Here is an 18,151-nt window from a genome sequence, read left to right as displayed (position 1 = left end):
GAGGAGGAGGAGGAGGAGGAGGCGGCGGGGAGGCCGCGCACGCCGCGCCCGCCGCGCCCGCCGCGCCGGGGGAGGGGACGGGGCTGACACAGCAGATCCGCGCGCGGCGGCCGCGGGGCGGGCTGGGGGGCGCTCTGGAAGGTTCCGGGAGCGGGGGAGGCGCCGCCGTGACCTTCGGGGGCCGCCGCGGCCCGGCCGTGAAGGTGACGCGGGACACACGCGGGGCCTCCCCGAGGCCTCCCCGGCCCGGCCCCTCCGCGGCGCGGGGCGGCCCCGCGGCGCCGGGCCCGAGCGCGGCGCCTCGTTAATTGCGTTAATTAAACGCCCCGGGGGTGGTTCGCGGCGGGGCGAGGGGCGGCTGCGCCGTTGGCGGGGCCCGGCGGGACGGGGAGCGCGGCCCGGGCCGGCCCTGGAGGTCACCGGGGAGGGCGGGCGCGGTGTCCCCGGAGGCCCCGGGACGGGGCTGCGGCGCCTCGCGGCCCCTCGCGGGCTCGGCGGAGGCCGTTCCAGCCTTTGCCGGACGGACCCGGGCGGCCGCTGGAAACTTTGCACCGAGTTTTGTCCCGAAAACGTGCGCGGAGCCAAGAGCTGCGGGATCGGTGGGGGGGGGAGTGGCGGCTGGGGGGACGGAGGGGACCGGGGGAGCTGTACTGGGTCTGTCGGGGGCGTTCCAGCTCAGAGGGGTCCCTGCCTGGGGGGGTGTTCGGCTCGTGGGGTCCTGCTCGGAGTTTCTCGGGGGTGGTGGTGCTGGTGGTGCTCTTAACGCGAAACGCCGACACGTGCTCTGCGGTTCAGGCCCTCCGAATAAAAAGGCTCGGGAAACGGTTCCTCTCCCTTGGGCGAAATCACCGCAGAAGAATCGCCAAACCTCAGCTCTGAGCTGGGAAGTTACGTGGCTTCACCCGAGAGGAATAAAAGTTGTCGTGAGGACGGTGACAGGTCTTGAGGGTTCTGGGTTTGCGGCGTTTGGCTGGAAGAGGAACTGCCCGGGCTGAGGGGAGCCGTAAGCAGCGGCCTCAGCCCAGGCTGAGCGTGGTGAGAGGGCCCTGGAGCAGGAGGTGGCCCCCCTTGGGCACACGAGGCAGGTTCTGGAAGGGGAGCAGTGGAGCTGTGCTGGGAGATGGAGCCCATCAGCCAGCGGGCACATGGCTGGTGGTGATGTTGTGGCTGAGCTCAGGGGGAGCTGGAGCACATCCCCACCTCGGGGTGTTCAGGGAGTCCCTCTAAAAACACCAGCTCTGCTCTGTCTGATCTCCTCCCTCTGGTGGTGGTGGGAGTTTCGGTGATCTCCCTTCTGGAGGCCTCAGTAATGTTCAGTTTTGAGTTCCCGAGGACCACCTGGGCTTTCTGAAGGTGCCTTTTGGCTGGCAGGACAGGGGCTGGGGCCCAGAGCCTGGTGTCCTGGGCCGCTGCAGTCGGATGCTCGGGAGCAAACAGCAGCTTTGCCTCTCAGGAACTTTGGGGGTGCCTGGAAAATAAGGCCCAGGGCAGGACAGTGGTGGACATCTCGAGGTCTCCAGGGGGACTGGCTGCTTTGCTGTAGCTGTAGGTGTTTGTTTTAGACCCACCTGAAGTGTGAACGTGGTGACTGTGAGTGGAGCCTTTCATGGGATGCAGGGAGTGAGGGAAATTGGGTTTTCCTGTCACATCTTTAACTCCAGTGCTGCAGTGAGGGCTGTGTAAGGCTCGTGCTGTCTCACACGCTGATGTTTGGGGTCAACCTTGTTTCTCCCTCACAGCCAGGACCCGTGTGCTGTTCACAATCAATAATTAGCTGCATTAGGAATATTATTAAAAGCACTGGGGAAAAATGGGATTGATAATGGCTGCTGGGGGCTCTGCTCAGGGGGGTAGGTGCTCCTAATCCCATCTGTTTGTAGTTTATGGGGGAAATGGAAGTCCGTGTGTTCCAGGTGGGCGAAACGCTGCCCGTGATGTTTCCTGGTTGGAAATCCAGGGCTGTGGCCAGCACTGAGCTCTGCTGGCCCTCTCCTCCTGCAGGTGAGGCTCCTGGCTTCCCTCTGGCTGACCAGCCCCCCCCCGAATTGCCCCTGTTCACACACCTCTGCCACAGGTACCCCCTTTACACAGCCCCCCCTGGGTACGGGGGACTCATCCCAGCCTTTGGAAAACCCACCTGGTGGGAGCGACACTCCCGTGACCATTAACGTGGGTTTGAGAGTCACCTGGGGCGCTCAGAGCATGGGACTGTCACCTGAGACCTGCTGGCAGCTCCTGAGGAGCTTCTCCTCATCCAGCTTCACACCCTGGCTGAGCTCTGAGAGGGTGACTCCTCTCCAGGAGGTGACAGTACCTGCTCTCTGAGGAGGTGACAGGTGACTCCCCCTGAGGAGGTGACAGTACCTGCTCTCTGAGGAGGTGCCAGGTGACTCTCCCCTCCAGGAGGTGACAGTACCTGCTCTCTGAGGAGGTGCCAGGAGCCCCCACTATGCCTGAGCCCCCCCAGGGGTGTTCCCTCCTGCCTCTCCCCCAGCCAGCACAAGGTTTCTCTCCCGTGCTGCCTCCCGTGGCTTTGCTGACCTTGGGGTTTTTCCATCTGCTTACGTTTCCACTTCTGGAAAAAGGTTTAGCTTCTCCCCCTCGCAAGTTTTTTGTTAAATTCTCTTCTGGATTTTTCGGCTTTGATTCCCTCTTAGTCTCTGCCTGCTCCGGGAAACGTGTCACAAGCTCTGGGTTAAGATTTTGGTCGCGGGATGATTTGAGTTAATATTAAAATGCTTTAAACCTCCAAGCGCTTGCATTTTTGTCAGCTTAATTGACTCTGGTTAAATACGATTTAAATGTAATTACAATAAGAAAAATATCCTTTTCCATCCTTTCAAGAATGAGAGTTGGCTTCAACAGTCATTTTTTTTTGGGGGGGGGAATTGCTGGAGGAAGATCTTTGATCCACGTTTGCTGTGCCGAGGGCAGCTTTGTCAGCTCGTGGGTCCCAGCGAGTGTTCCCAACCTTTGTCACCCTGTAAAGCTTTAACCTCGTCATGAAAGTTCCTGATAGCAGCTGGGAGGATCGTGCTGCAGCCAATCCCACAGGCCAGGGCTCTGGATCCTCGCTTAAACAAGCAAGAGTTGATAGTTTGGCCTTCTCCTCTGAAGAGCCGCTCCTGGGGCTCGGCACTGTGGATTTCCCAAAAGCTGATGTAAATTAGGGACTTTTTGTCCTCTCCAGACCGTGGGGTTCTGCTGTTGAGAGGGGTGAGAGCAGGGCTGGGTTGTGCAGAGCTGTGTTCCACCTCACTGAGGGTTTCCAGCCCAGGGGAAGTGGCCCACGCTCTGTTCCAGGTGTGTGTCCCAGCCATTGTGTTCATGGGCCATTCATCACTTCCCAGCCCCAAATCTGTTTGGTTTCTGAGCCCTTCCTCACCTGCACCTGAGATTTCAGAGCTCTGGTGTTGCCACGTGTGCCTTTGGTCTCTCTAAGGTGAGGGACATCCTCTGCCATCCCCAGAGCTGCTTTTAGTCCTGATCACCTCCAGAAGCGCAGAAACTGCCCCAAAAGTGTTTCAGTTTCCCTTTATCACAGCTCTTCCTTCAAGCTCAGTGCTTCCCTCAGAGATGTAGGTAGTGAGGCAGAGTTTATTTTTAGAGAATGAATGAATCATCTCCTGGTTGTGTCTTGTCTCATTTTGCTTTGATGAGAAGTAGAGTCAAAGAACTGGGACCTGCTGGGTCTGGGTCCCTGAGTGCACGTGGACGGGTGATGCTCTGTCCCAGGAGGGCCCAGCAGCTGAGCAAGGTGGAGTTTGGAAGTGCTGAGCTGCAGGGACAGAGCCTGGGGGTGCAGCAGCTTCCTGGGATTCCCTTCTCGGGTTGTTTTGTTGGAGGATTGCTCTGAACTCCAAAGGGAAACGCACGCGTGTCCTTTCACCCTGAACTCTTTCCAGTCCTTTCTGTTTCCAGCTCTGTTCTTGGGCTGAGATTAACGAGAGGGGAAGGCTGTTGCTGTTGGGAAGTTTGAGAGCAGGAACTGTGGTCCTTGTTTTGCTTCTCTCATGGTTGTCTTGAACCTCTCCTGTGTTTGGAGGCTTCTCGTTACCGGCCTGGGTCCTGTGTTTGGAGGCTTCTCGTTACCGGCCTGGGGCTTGTCCTTGCAGCCAACAGCTTTGGCACGAGGTGTGACCTTGGCAGAGGAATTATCTCTAAAGCTATTGCAACTGCTTCCTTATCCTTGTGCTTTGTGTTTGAGGCCTGGTGGTGAGCCACTCCTTAACTTCAGTACCCAGGAGGCCAGGCTCCGAAATATCCAACTTCCTCATCTGGGAGCTGGTGGATGGGAGCTGGATTAGTGGCTTTCACCTTTTAAAGTCCAGCAGGAGCGAAGTGGAGCATCGTTCAGTGCCTGGAGGAACTGTGTTAGTGGCTGGAGGAACTGTGTCAGTGGCTCGTGGGGCGTTTGAACTTCCTGGGGGGAGAATTTTTGCAGAAGGGGGGTTTTGTTGTCTCCGTGGAAGGAGCTGTGTTGGGCTCCTCACCCAAATGCCTCTGAGCAGCTCTGGGAAAGGGACTTTGGAGGGTTCCACCTTGTGCTGTGGGAGGGAGCATTTCTCTGTGCCAGGTTCCAGGCTGGAATGCAGCAGTTCCTCTTGTCTGTCCCATTTTCAGCCCTCTCCCTCTAATCGTGGTCCTCGTTGCCCGTTCCCAAGGTGAGAAGTTCCCCTTCTCCCCCCGGCAGGCCGGGATAGTGTGCAGGTTTGTCTTGGCACTTCCAAATCTCCTTGGCTGCAGGTTTAAGGAAATGATTGGTGTCTGCTGATGTGTGTAAGGTGTAGGTGATCCCTGGGGGGACGGGGCAGGGCTCAGGTAAGTTCAGGAGGAGTCCTGGCACAGCACAGGCGATGCTTGGTTAGTAGAGATGTCACTAATTCCATAAGTTATACAGTTTCTGCTCCTTGACATATGTTTTTTTACCTTCCTTTCTAGGAAGGGGTCTGGAGGAGGGAAAATTTCCCTTTCTGGTGAAAGGGGGACTGGAGCATTATGACAGTCAAGTCTTTAAAAGCTTATGAGTTCCCAGAGTCCTGGCCGGTAGCCGCTGCCTCCGCTGATGTTGTCGGATGTCAATAGAGAGAGGTTGAAGGCAACACTTCTAATGGAGGTAGAAACGAAATACTTGGAAAATACCAAGGATTTTCCTGTTTTGATTAACGAAAAAACAAAATCACATAGGTGCTTTAATAGCTGGGTAGACACTTGAGGTGTGGAACTCTTAGAGAGACAATCACTAAATTCTCCTGTCTTGTCTTGGCTTGGCTTTCTGGGGCTTCCCCGGCTCGTTTGCACTGACAGAGGTGTTGTGGTCTCTTCAGCAGGTGACATCGAAGGGGGCTGGCTTGAACCCCAACGCCAAAGTGTGGCAAGAAGTCCCCCAGGGGAGTGGTGAGGCCGTGCCCCCCTCAGATGGCACCGAGCACACGTGGCAGGAGACGGCGGCGGCCCAGGGGACTCCGGCCGAGGGTGAGATGTGGGGACACGTCCCCTGGGGGACACTCAGGGCGAGTTCAGCTGGGAGGAGCAACCCCTGGGCTCTCGTCCTGGAGGTTGTCAGTGCTGAGGGAGCAAAAAGTGTGAAATAAGTGTGAGAGGAGGCAGCAGGGGGTTTATGGAGGTGACGGGTCTCACCGGTGGGCTTTGCTTCAGGGGGTCGAGGAGGTGTCAGAGCTCTGCTGGGACAGGACACTTGGGCAGGGAACAGGATCCAAGAGGCCCAGTGATGACCATGTAACGCGCTAGGAGGGAGCAGGGTGCCAGATGTGTGGGCATGGGCTCATGGCATCGCTGCACTTTGGCATCCGTGGACCCTGTGAACAGGAAAAGGAGGTCTGAGGGCCACCTGCCATCCTGGGGACACCGAGGGGCTGCTGAGAGCTGGCAGGAGTGCCCAGTGCCCACAGATTGCTCCTCTCCCTTCGGTCTGTTCCATCCCAGCCCTGTTTCCACCCTGACCACGTGGGCAGTGCCCCCCAGAACTGAGCGCTCGGGTGGCTCTGGTTTGGCTCAGGGGTAACTGAGGTGACTCAAAGCACGGCAGAGGAGGCAGAAGATTCCCTGCAAAAACAGCTCAGTCAAAGTCAGGGATAAAGAAGGGGGGGATTCAGCTCGTGTGGCCCTGTCAAAGGTTTCTGGTAAGTCAGCAGAAGCGAGGATCGAGCGCCGGGTTTGTGCTTTGCCCGACAGAAACTCATTTGTCTCTTCACAACAAAGTGAAGCAACCCTGGCAGTGTAAGCGATTTTCACCCCTTGTTTTTGGGAACCTCGCTTAAATATTTTAAATTTCTCGTGGAAAGACTGGTTTTTAGATCCTCTCCCCCTTTGGGGATCAGTTTCAGGATCCTTTATTTCCTTTTATTTACTTATCCCCCGAGAGCCTGGTGCAAACCAGAAGGCCTTTCTGAAACTGGAGAACTGGAAAGTTCTCTCCAATACAAAGTCTGAGACATACAGACTGACTTTAGACACTCTCAGTTGCAGCAGTTTTGGGGTGTTTGTTTGTTTTAGTGTCGGTAGCCAAAGTTTTTCCCGTGGGGAATTCTCCCGGAGCTCACGGGAGTTTCCCTGCTGCTGGGGTGTCCCTTTGGCAGGTAACATAGAGCTCTCAGAGGAGAGCTGCAAGCAGTATGAAGTGATGTATTCCCCGTCCTGTGAAGCCACGAGGAATGGCACAGGAGCCGACGAAGCCTCCGCCAACGGGATCGTCCTGGCGACCGAAGACCTGGGATACCAAATCTATGAAGTGTCTGGTGAGTGCTCGAGTTCAACCACTACTGTCAGTGCCTGTGACCCCCTGCAGTTTGCTGCAGCTGTGCTGTGACCCAGGAGGAATCCTGGCACGTCCAGGGCTATCCCAGCAGCTCCAACACTTGGCCAAGCAGGTGCAAGCGGTGGGGTCGGAGTCGTGTTGGGAGCGTGTGGAGTTCTTTAAGCACCTCAGATGAGCTTTTCCCCCTGCTCCTACCCAGAGGGATTCATTCTCCTGGACAGTGAGACGTGTCCTTGCACTGTGGGGATGTGGAACTGGGATCTGATGGGGGGTGTGGTCCCTTCCAGGTGACGGCCCCTCCGCCGTGTCCACGGAAGACATCAGGGAATGTTTGAGGAAACAACTTGAATTCTGCTTCTCCCGGTAGGTGCACTTAACTCAGCCTGCTACAAAGCCTTCACTAAAATCCCTGACAAATTCCCTGGTTTTGGCTCGGTGTGTCCCATCATCTTGCTAAAAACACAAGGTTTTTATCAAGAGCAAACCAAGGTTTGCTGACGTGCCGTGGAAACCCCCGTGGCACCTTCCAGCTGTTCCAGTCCCGTCTGTGCGTCCGTGTCCTCGGGTGAGGATGAACCTCCTGTGCTCTGGAGTTGTAGGACCTCGAGATAACTTGGCTGTGTGTCCCCAGGAGGCTCTTTGGCAGATCCCTTTTGCAGGCCAAAGTGCAGAGCACTGGAACTTTCAGGACATTTTTTAAATTGCTTTGTGTCGGTCTGGTGGGATTTGTTCCAGGAGAGAGAATTTGAGGGTGTTTCGGCTGTGAGTGGAATTGGGGAATATTTAAGCCTGCAGTGATCCTGGTTTTTTGAGTCTTCTGGGAGTCAAGTTCAGGATTTTTATGAAATCACGATTTTGTGTCTTTTTAGTGAGAATCTTTCAAAGGATCTCTACTTGATGTCTCAGATGGACAGCGATCAGTTTGTTCCAATATGGACAATTGCCAACATGGAAGGGATTAAGAAGCTGACAACGGATATGGACCTTATTCTTGAAGTTCTGAGATGTAAGTCTGGGGGCTTGGGGGGTGTGTCAGTAGGACAAAGAATCCTGGTGCTTCAGAGAGATGGGTCAGTCTCTGAGCTGGTTGTGGCTTCTTGTGCTGGTGCAGGGTGACAGGAACCTCCCTCTGCAGCCGTGGCTGAGTAAGAGGCTGCTCCAGACTCCTGAATTCTCCCCCTTTGTTCCAAGATCCATACCAGGAGCCTGTTCCTGCCGAGGTGTGCTCGGTGTCCCACTTTGCTCTTTGAATTTCAGCTTCTCCCATGGTACAAGTGGACGAGAGAGGGGAGAAGGTCAGACCAAACCACAAGAGGTGCATCATCATCCTCCGTGAGATCCCCGAGACAACACCCATAGAGGTAAATCCAGGGAGAAGAGGGAAACAAAGGTTGATGATTTTGGAAGGTTGGCTTCAACAGGGCTTCAAACAGGCACCAGGAGAAGGTCAGCTGGTGTTTGATGTGATCAAACAGGGATATTTTTCTTGTGAACCACATCAGTAATATTTTCCTCCTGGGTGCGCTGTCAAAACAGCCAAAACAAAAACTTATTGCCATTGTGCCTTCCCATTATTTACTACTATATTTAAACCTTCTTAAGTAAACTCCTTTTTTTTTTTTTCCTTTCCACCAAAGCTGAGCTAGCCTGGCTTCTCTGGAAGGAAGTTTGAACTGGTTTCTTTTCAGATCCAAAAATAAATCAGTCCAGGGGCACAGCTTGGAATTCAGGCTGAATTTTTGTCACAGCAGTAACTTTACTTGAAGTCAGACGGTTGTTTTGGCAGCAAGAAATGTTGCTGAACATTTCTCATTCATTGTGCCCCAGCGTGAGCTGAGCTCATTATGTTCAGAGAAGGGAGGATAATAAAATTCCTCCTGATACTTGGCGAACAGAATGATTTAGCTCTTTGTTTTTTAAAAGTTGTAACACAGGGTGTTTGTCTACCAGCATTTTTAATGAGTTCTTTTAATGCAAACGCTGCACAGCTGCTTGTCCCTCTCTTTACAATCTGATTATTGCAAAAATATTAAAAAAACCCCTGTCAGGTTGCCTTGACTTAGGAGTATTTCATGGAATCATTCTTGTCTCTCTGATTTAAAGCCACACCTTTGCTACCTGTTTTCTGTGGAAATATCACACAGGTCTTGATTTTTCTGACCACCTGATCCTGCTGGGTTTTGCCTGGGGAACTGGGGAGGCCTGGAGTGGGATGTGTGGGTTCAGGAACAGGGAGAGGATGACGTGGTGCCTGCAGAGCCTGTCAGGGGAACACGAGAACATCCCTGGTCACGGGAGGGAGGGGCTGGAGCTTAAACCTGTGTCTCCTTGGTGTTCACTGCCCAGCTCAGAGCCAGGTGCCCTAAACTGGCCTGGGTTTGTCTCCCCAGGAGGTGAAGGCCCTGTTTAAGAACGAGAACTGCCCCAAGGTGATAAGCTGTGAGTTTGCTCACAACAACAACTGGTACGTTACATTCCAGTCCGACACAGACGCGCAGCAGGTAAGGCCCCTCCAACCCCAACACCCCCCTTGTTAGTCCTCCCGTGTTAATTGCACATGTGCTTCCTGTGGCTAAGAGAAATATTTATTTGCTGATCCCCCTTTTGTTGTTCTAAGAGATTACTGGCAAATTCTGGTTAATAAGACTGAAGTTGGGAGATTATTCCCTTGTCTGCCTCTTGCCTCGGCACTCAGTGACCACGGCTGGCACTGGAATCCTGAATTTGAAGTGTTAATGGATTTATCTGGGCTGGCAGGGAAGCACATTTGTGTTAGATCATGTAATATCCTTTGGGAAGTAAAATTTTATCAAGATATTCTAATGTTGATCTTTTTTTTTTCTTTTTTTTTTTTTCTGTATCTGCAGGCGTTTAAATACTTAAGGGAAGAAGTGAAAACCTTTCAGGGCAAGCCAGTAATGGTGAGGCTGCTTTATTTAGCTGAGCTTTCTGTTGGAATGGTGTTGTTTCTCTTTGGATGGTGGGGACCATTCTTGAGGGGGGGGTGGGACCAAGGAATTAGCAGTGGGCTGGTCCATAACTCCTGCTCTGAAGGCTGGAGACATGAATGAGGTCATGGGTAGCTCTGACAAATTACAGTTCAGTGGCTGCTGGTTACTCACAGGGGGGCTGAAACACATTCCTGTGCCATCTTCCCTTCTCCACATTCCCCAGAATCTGGGTCTGCAGAGCTCAGGACAGGGATTCCTGCCCCTGTGAGTCCTGAGCTGGCTGCAGCACAGAGCAGGCTGGAGCAGAGCTGCCTGTGCTGTGAGAGGAGCTGTCACCACTGGAGCCCGGACAGTCCCTGCTGTAGTTTGTCTTCAGCTTGACAGATTCTCCAGTCCAAGCAACGTGTGCCCTTCCCTCCCCTCTGTCGCACTGCGAGGGCGTGAGCTGGGCTGACTCCTGGCAGGTTTTATTCCTGAGCAGTAACCAGCCCTTCTCATCCCTTCTGTTGCAACTCAGTAGGCAGGGAAGACTCCGTGTTGTGCCTCTCCCCCTTTCCTGGCTGACCTGGGCTGGGCTGTTGCTGTCTTGCAGGCCAGGATCAAAGCCATCAACACGTTCTTCGCCAAGAATGGTTACCGGGTGCTGGACTCCAGCGTGTACCCCCAGCCCGTGCAGACCCAGGCCCAGTTTGCCTCCCCCCTGTTCATGCAGCCTGTATATAGCCCTCAGCAGTACTCCATCTACAGCATCGTGCCTCAGACCTGGTCTCCAAATCCTGCACCTTACTTTGAGACACCACTGGTGAGTCCCGGGGGGGAGTTGGTCCAGCAGCAGCAGGCTGAGGGGGTGTTCAGCTGGAGAGTGCCCAGGGTTTTTTCTAGTCAGACCTCTCTCTTTTATGACATTTGTGCTGTGGACCTGATAAAGCATAGAATCATTGAATCAGCTGGGTTGGAAGGGACCTCCGAGATCATCCAGTCCAACCCTTGATCCAACCCCGCCGTGGTTCCCAGCCCATGGCACTGATGCCACATCCAGTCTGTTTTTAAACACCTCCAGGGATGGAGAATCCACCCCTTCCCTGGGCAGCCCATTCCAAGGGCTGACCATCCTCTCTGCAAAGAAATTCTTTCTAATATCCAAACTAAACCTCCCCTGGCACAACTTGAGACCCAGCCCTCTTGTCTTGCTGATGGGAAAAGAGACCAACCCCCCTGGCTCCCCCCTCCTGTCAGGGAGTTGCAGAGAGTGAGGAGGTCTCCCCTGAGCCTCCTCTTCTCCAGGCTGAGCCCCCCCAGCTCCCTCAGCCTCTCCTCACAGCACTTGTGCTCCAGTCCCTTCCCCAGCCTCGTTGCTCTCCTCTGGACCTGCTCCAGGACCTCAAGCAGGACAGGCTGCCAGCCTGGCCACTGCCTGCCACTTATTTCAGGGAATTCTGGTGTGACATTCCACTGTCCAGCAGCTGGTGTTACTGGAGGAGTCTGTAGCTTTTCCAGGACTCTGCTAAAGCAGGTGCTGGCTGTTCCCAGGGGGGTTTGGTTTGTCTGGAGAAGTGAGTTCCCACCAGGGAGATGCTCCAGCCCAGCGTGAACTTACACCCTGCTGAAGCTCCTCATAAACCTGCCAACGTTTTCCTTTGCAGCTCAGCCCCACTGAGAGTGTTCTGTCTTGTTGCAGGCCCCCTTTCCCAATGGTGGATTTGTGAATGGCTTTAACACACCAGGATCATATAAAACCAATGCTGCTTCCCTGAGTATAGGTCGCCCATTCCACAGGAATCGGTAAGACAGCTCTTGGAAAACTTCCACTGCTGACATCCTCAGGTGTCCCTTGTGTGTGTCACAGGGGGGAACCAGGCTGGTTATTTCATTCATCAAACCTGTGTGATGGTTTTCAACTTGATTTGAAAAAAATAAATAAATCAAGGTGGCAGCTTAAAATCCTTAAAAAAAAATAAAAAAATATTGGAGACACGTGCTGGAGAGAGCAAAGGTAACTCCTTTAAAAGCCTCAGAGGAATTTCTGCAGACAAATAACTAACTTCCTCTTAAGTTAATACTTGTAATGATGTTTGTTCTACGCAGATTATGAACTCCAGCAGCACTAACATAAGCCTTTCCTGCTGGGATCAGCCTTGCAGAGCCCTTGGGTTCCTGCAGTGGGAGTTGCATGCCCTGAGCTCTGCTGTCTGTTCCTGTAATTTATTTGCTTTATCCCCCATCTTTCCTGAGAGCTGTGAGGACTCAGCTGTAAACACTGGGGAGGAGGAAACACTTTGTGTTGCTCTGGGAATACAATGGAGCGGTAACCTGGGGGTGGGAATTGTTTGTGTGCAGCTCAGAGAGGGGCCAGGGGAATTGCTTTTTGTGTTGTTGGAGGACTCAGCTGGCAGTGCCAGGGCTCTGAGTGGGTCTGTGGGTGCAGCTCAGGTCGGGGGCTGTTGGCAGAAGGGTCTGTGGGTGCAGCTCAGGTCGGGGGCTTTTTGGCAGAAGGGGAACTTCAGGATTTGCTCTGCGGTGACTCAGCAGAGTCTTGACACAGCCTGTGGGACTGGGAGGGTGGCTCTGCTTGCTCCAGTTGCAGCTGCTGAGCTCCCAGCTGCCATCTTTACAAAGGTGCTTTGGCTCTTTTTTCTCTTTTGCCTTAAGTTGTGCCCCAGCCCAAGCCTGTAAAGCTCAGAAGTGTCGGCGCGTTCCCGGCGTTCCCACCTCGGAACGCCCCGCGTTCGCTGCTGCCCCGGAGATCACAGCTGTGTAATCCCTAAGCTCCTAAAATCCGGGCTGTGTTTTAGTTTGGGCAACTTCACCCCCTGAAGGGGCAGCTTTAGGGGTGGGACTGTGCAGGTTGTGGCCCAGTGATGATCAAGTATCGCGCTAAGAGAGAACAGGTCACGGTCGGGCTCTGGGCAGCCTTGCTCCTGCTCCTCCTCCCTCCTGCTCCTCCTTCCTCCTGCTCTTCCTTCCTCCTGCTCTCTCCACATCATCTCTCCTTCTCTCTGCTTTTTTATTTTTGGTTTTTTCCTCCTTTATCTTTCCTCATCTTTCCTGCTTTGCTCTTCTGCCCAGACGAGACCGCGGCCTTCTCGATGACGGGTAAGATTATGAGATCTGAGGGCTGCACAGGGACTCCAGGCTCTGCCATTCTGAGGACAACTTCAACAAGATGGAAGAATTCACTCAACTTTCCTCCTCCTCCTCCTCTTTATGGGCTCTGCTGATGGAAAACTTTTATTGGGGGCCTTAAAACTGGTTCTTGGTGCTTCTCAAAGCTGTGAAATGTGAATTAATCCCTGTTCAGCACATCCCCTCTTGAGCTGCAGAGGAGCTCGTTCAGAGAGGTTCATTCAGCTGCTGCCTTTGGGTTTCTGTGCTGGCCCATTAGGCCTGATTTGTCCTTTAGGCAGTTAATAGTTAAGCATTGGGTTTTTTCTCTGTAGCTAAACATTTGTTTAAGCCACTTGTATTTATTTTGCCCTGATTTGTTGCAACATCGTTGTGGGAAAGGGGGATGGAGGAGTCAGACCTCGGCTGGCAATAGGAGAGTTTCTTCTGATTGCATGGAATGTTGTAATGAGACTGTTTAAAAACAACATAAGTGTGCAAAATCCTCCTGCTGTCCTTAAATTAGGAGATGTGCAGAGTTGACCAGAGAGGGGAGAGAGAGAGTTTAAATTCCTTGTCTCGCTTTCTGCAGCTGGTGGGTGCTGCTGGAAAAGGCAGGAGTGGAAAACAGTCCAAGGCACCCAAATGCTGCCCCAGAAAACTGTTCCATGCTGTGCTGGGGCAGAGTTTTTCTGGGGAATTCTGCATTTAGGCCCCCGTGCCTGAACTTGCAGCAGCACTGAGCGTGCAAAGCTGTGTCTGTGCTCAAGGGAACTGCAGCTTTAGTGCTGAATAATCAATAACAGGGTGAAATGTCTGGGGATTGGGAACTGCAGAGTCAGTGCTGGGGGTTTGGGAATGGGAACAGCGAGGCTGAGCCTGGCTCTGCCTGGAGGGGGGCTCAGCTGCCCTGGCCTGATCTCCCATGTTCAGTCACCATCTACTCCTGGCCTCATTTCTCAGTTCATTTGTTCCCCTGTGGCCAGATGTGTTTGTTCCTTGGGCTCAGCTTATTTCTCCAGGTCCCTCTGCAATGCCCTGTGCCTTTGCTGCAGGCCCAGACAGAGGAAAAATCCCTCTTTGGGCTTCTGGCTCTGCTGCCACCGCTGGGTTTGGGGTTTTTTTTTCTCCCTTTGGTATCTGTTGGGCAACGACCTCAATATTTCCTGTAAACGGCAACATTTGAGGGGAGGCTGCAGGAAAACCATAACAGAAGGAATCCACGGAGGTGGGGAAGACAAATGTCTTTATTCCTCGTGAATGCACGTAGGAAAGAGCTTCTGAGTTGTGGTGCTCCCTGACCTGCTGCTCTCCTGGCCCCGAGGTGAGCTCAGCTGGTCAGAGCAAAGTGCTGACAACACCAGGGTTGAGGCTCTGATCCCTGGGGGCTCCTTCCAGCTCAGGATATCCTGTTATGCCGTGGTCTGTGGGCGCTGTGTGGGTGGTTCTCCAGCCCTCTGGGGGTCCCTCAGCTCTGTGTCTCCGCAGGGTGAAGCCCCATTTCCGCTCCTCCTCCAGCTCGGAGCACGCGGAGGGGCCGCCCGCCCTCGGGGCCGTGCCCATGGGGGACCTGGGCAGAGCCAACTCCAGGAGCTTCGTCGTGGAGCGGCACAGCAGCCCCTTGACCGGGCACCAAGACCAGGGGTATTCCCAGAAGGATTCTCCCACGGCACAGCTGGAGCAGAACGGGGATTACGGCGTCGGCAGGGGCAGGTGAGGAGCCGTGTCCTGTTTGCTCAGGTGGGGCTCGGCCCGAAGGTCATCGGCCACGGGCACAAAATAACATTTCTCTAAAGGCCAACCACGAGAAAACTGGCATTGAACTAAAGCAGGAGTGATAAAAGCTGAGCTGGGAGCAGGAACAGCTTCCTGCTCGAGTCCACACCTGCTGTTTACTCTGGCAGTGAGGGGTCTTAATTTTAAAATGCCTGATTTGTCCCCAGAATTAAAAGAGTCGCTGAGGTCAAGTTGGCAGCTGCGTTGCTGTGAACAATAAGCAAATCCTCAGCTGCCAGTTTGATGCTCTGCAGTATTTTAAGATTAAGTGGTTTTATCTTTGCTCTGTGAATTCGGGGTTTAGACACTTAAAAAGAAGTGTCCAGGGCAGATTGGTGAGAAGTCAGGCCAATAAGTTGATGGCTGTAGAATTACAGCTGTCCCTGTGCTGGGTGATACTCTGCTCATCCCTGGGGGTGAGGGAGAGAAGTCGTTCCCATATTTCCTCTGTTCCAAGAGCATCAGAGCCTTGACCCCTCCTGAGGGTGGAATGCCAGGGATACAGTGAATCCCAAATTCCCTTGTGCAGAGCAGGGTCAAGGCACTGACTGAGGGTTTCTTGTCTTCCAAGGAGGAACGTGTTCCGAGGTCGGAGGAGACGGGACGACGACCGGGTTTCAGTGAGTTCCCCTTCCCTTATTGCAGGGACTTGCTCAAAGTGCAGCTTTGCAGTTCTTGAAGGAGTGGCAGAGCCCTTAAACCCTGGGATTAAATTGGGGGTTAACAGTTTTTCCATGAGTTTCCCTGGCACTTGCTCGGGGCTTTTCCTGCTTGGTGCCACGGCTCTGTTAACGGGTGTTTTCCCTCTCCAGAGACCTCAGCCTTCAGCAGAAACAAAGACTCAGACACCAAAGTTTGACTTGCTTGCATCAAATTTCCCACCTTTGCCTGGCAGCACAGCAAAAATCCCGGGAGAGCCTGTGCTGGAGAGCAGGATGGCCGACATTGTGAAAGGAGTCTGCAAAGAGAAGGTGCCCGCTCCCGTCTCCCTCTCACACACGGGAGTATCCCTGTGCCAGGACTCCCCTTTTTCCCTGCTAAAGAGTCAGTTTGTCAGAGCCACACGTTGGAATGCTTTAATCCCAAGCTTCACACTGTGTGTGATCACAGAATAGTGCATTTTTCCTGGCTTTTTGTGGGAATGCTGCTGTTGTAAGCTGGGAACGAAGCAGGGAAACCAGGAGTGCGGTGGCTGTTGGGGTAGGAACAGTGTGGTGGAGTGTGGGCAAGGGATCTTTGCAGATGAGCCTGTTCTTTGGGCTGGTGGGACTAAGCACTGAGAATTGGGCTGATCCAGCCCTCCTTCCCCTCTTCTCCCCTGGGTGATTTGCCCACGGGAGGGGGGGGAGCTGCTTTAGAGGCGACGCTCCGAAAGGAGTCCAATTAATACAGTCAGGACTTGAGCAGCCTTTGGGAGCATCCCACTGCTCAGCTGTCCTGCAGTGAGTGGCACGCTGAGGAGCAGTTTAAGCCCATCTGCCATCTCTGTGCTCTGTGTCCAGGAAGGCAAAGACTCGCTGCCCACCTGCCCGGCGCCGGCTCCCGAGGAACAGACGCCCAGCGCTGCCCCAGCGCCCGCCAGCAGCGCCAGCTCCCCGAGCCAGAGCGAGCCTGTGCTGCTGAGGTGGGCAGAGCACGGGGCAGTCCAGGGAACCACTCCATATCCTGGGCTGGGAGGGACCCCCAGGGATTGAGTCCAGCTCCTGGCCCTGCACAGACACCCCAACAATCCCACCCTGTCTCTCAGAGCGTTGTCCGAACCCTCCTGGAGCTCTGGCAGCCTTGGTGCTGTGCCCACTGCCCTGGGGAGCCTGGGCAGTGCCCAGCCACCCTCTGGGGGAAGAACCTTTCCCTGAGATCCAGCCTGACCCTGCCCTGGCACAGCTCCAGCCCTTCCCTGGGTCCTGTCCCTGCTCACAGGGAGCAGAGGTCGGAGCTGCCCCTCGGGAGGAACTGCAGCCCTCAAGGAGTCTCCCTTCAGTCTCCTCCAGCTGAACAAACCCAGTGCCCTCAGCTGCTGCTCCAGACCCTTCCCCATCCCTGTGTCCCTGCTTTGGACCCTCTCCAACAGCTTTAGACGTTTTTTACCTCGTGGTGCCCAAAGTGCCCCCAGGACTGAGGTGAGGCCGCCCCAGCTCAGAGCAGAGCGGGACAATCCCCTGCCCTGCCCTGCCCAGGGATGCTGGGCCTGGTGCCCCCCAGGACATGGTGACCCTTTTTGCTGCCAGGGCACTGCTGACTCATTTGCATGCTTCAGCAGTGTCTCAGAGCAGTGTCCAGCACGGTGGCAATAATGGTTGTTGTTTCTCCATCTGTGGTTGGCGGCTTCTCCAGAGGCCACCAGATGGAAATAACAAATGCTGGTGGGAATGGCTGTGCCATTCTGTTCTGCTGAAGTGCAGCTGTGACTCCAGAGCAAGGAACTACTCTCTGAACCGTTCATTTATGTGCCAGCAGGTTTTGATGTGCATTGTTGTTGCTTTCTCAGCGCGGTTCAGCCAGAGAGCAAACCAGAAGAAGCGTCTGCTCCGAAGGACGTGGCCAGCCAGGCTTCCCCACCTTCCCTGTCCCCTGTCAGTGCTGCAAAGCCACCAAGGACAAACACCTCCTCACCTTCTGCTCAAGCAAGTGCAGCTCCTGCTCTGTCGACACAGGTAAGGCAGGGGGTGAACACGGGGAGCTTTCTGATGGTGCCCCGGCACCTCCTCTCCGCTCTCCTCCGTGGTGTTGCTGCCGTGCCTTTGGGCCCCGGGACGGGCTGGAAGGTGCTCCTGGCACATCAACCTCGCTCTTCTCCTTGCTCCCAAAGGAGCCCCGCAAGCTCAGCTACGCCGAGGTTTGCCAGAAGCCCCCGAAGGAGCCGCCCCCGGTGCCCGTCCAGCCCCTGCGGGAGCATCGCGCCAACATCGTCCCTCCCGCCAAAGCCGAGGAGGACGCGCCGGCCGAGAGGGCTCCGGAGAAGGCTCCTCCTCCCGAGAAGGCCGAAGGTCGGATGAAGGATTACTCCGGGTTCCGTGGCCCTGGAGGAGCTCCCAGGGGAGCCGCCGGGAAAATCAGGGAACAGAGGCGCCAGTTTGGCCGCAGATCTTCGCCTCAGGGAGCCCCGCGGCGCGTCGGCAAGGAGCAGTTTGTGCCGCCGCGGTCACCAAAGTAACGCCGGGCCAGCCCGGGAGCCTCTGTTGGGTCGGAGCTGTTGGGCTGAGGAGCAGCAGAGACTGGGAAGGAGGAGGAAGGAAGATTCAGGAAGGGGAATTCTGAGCTGGATGAGCGCGGCTCGTGCCGGAGGAGGAGTTGTGGAGGGTCCCAAAATTCATCTCTTTAGAAAAAAAAAACACAACAAAAAAAAGCGATCTCACGAATGCTGGAGGATTCCAATCACTATAAATAGAGAGATTATAATTTTTGTATTTTTTTTTTTTTTGGTTTTTTTTTTTTAATTTGCAGAGGGGGTTTTTCCTGCTTGAAAATCGGGTTTGGGGGCTTGTGAAAGTGGCGTTCTGACAAAGAGAAAGGATCTGACTTGGAGGAATTAACCCCGTCCCTC

At 54.4% G+C, this 18,151-nt stretch overlaps 1 protein-coding gene across 2 annotated transcripts; it reads left to right on the top strand.

Annotated features, from left to right (window-relative positions):
- The first annotated feature begins 724 nt into the window (after positions 1-724).
- LARP4 (La ribonucleoprotein domain family member 4) lies at positions 725-17,939 on the top strand. Of its 2 annotated transcripts, none has more exons than XM_017838873.1 (17): positions 725-2,001; positions 4,942-5,116; positions 5,331-5,475; positions 6,600-6,758; positions 7,066-7,141; positions 7,648-7,784; positions 8,036-8,139; positions 9,169-9,279; positions 9,646-9,699; positions 10,322-10,531; positions 11,408-11,511; positions 14,320-14,544; positions 15,179-15,227; positions 15,420-15,578; positions 16,110-16,231; positions 17,096-17,261; positions 17,417-17,939. In XM_017838873.1, the coding sequence occupies exons 2-17, from the start codon at positions 5,066-5,068 to the stop codon at positions 17,759-17,761; spliced, it is 2,217 nt and encodes a 738-aa protein (XP_017694362.1). In that variant the 5' UTR covers positions 725-2,001; positions 4,942-5,065; the 3' UTR covers positions 17,762-17,939. The 2 variants fall into 2 exon arrangements, with proteins under 2 accessions (XP_017694362.1, XP_017694361.1); XM_017838872.1 differs by having other exon boundaries at positions 726-2,001; positions 5,328-5,475.
- The last annotated feature ends 212 nt before the right edge of the window (positions 17,940-18,151 follow it).

The sequence above is a fragment of the Lepidothrix coronata genome, unplaced genomic scaffold (assembly GCF_001604755.1).
Source record: "Lepidothrix coronata isolate B3197 unplaced genomic scaffold, Lepidothrix_coronata-1.0 Scaffold365, whole genome shotgun sequence".
Taxonomy (NCBI): domain Eukaryota; kingdom Metazoa; phylum Chordata; class Aves; order Passeriformes; family Pipridae; genus Lepidothrix; species Lepidothrix coronata.
The sequence above is the reverse complement of the archived record's forward strand: the minus strand, read 5'-3'. Positions and strand labels throughout refer to the sequence as shown.

Coding starts and splice junctions, on each gene's coding strand:
- LARP4 (XM_017838872.1), top strand. CDS start 5,066: ATGTTGTCGGATGTCAATAGAGAGAGGTTGAAGGCAACACTTCTAATG. Junction 5,476..6,599: donor CCAGGGGACTCCGGCCGAGG/GTGAGATGTGGG, acceptor TCCCTTTGGCAG/GTAACATAGAGCTCTCAGAG. Junction 7,142..7,647: donor CTTGAATTCTGCTTCTCCCG/GTAGGTGCACTT, acceptor GTGTCTTTTTAG/TGAGAATCTTTCAAAGGATC.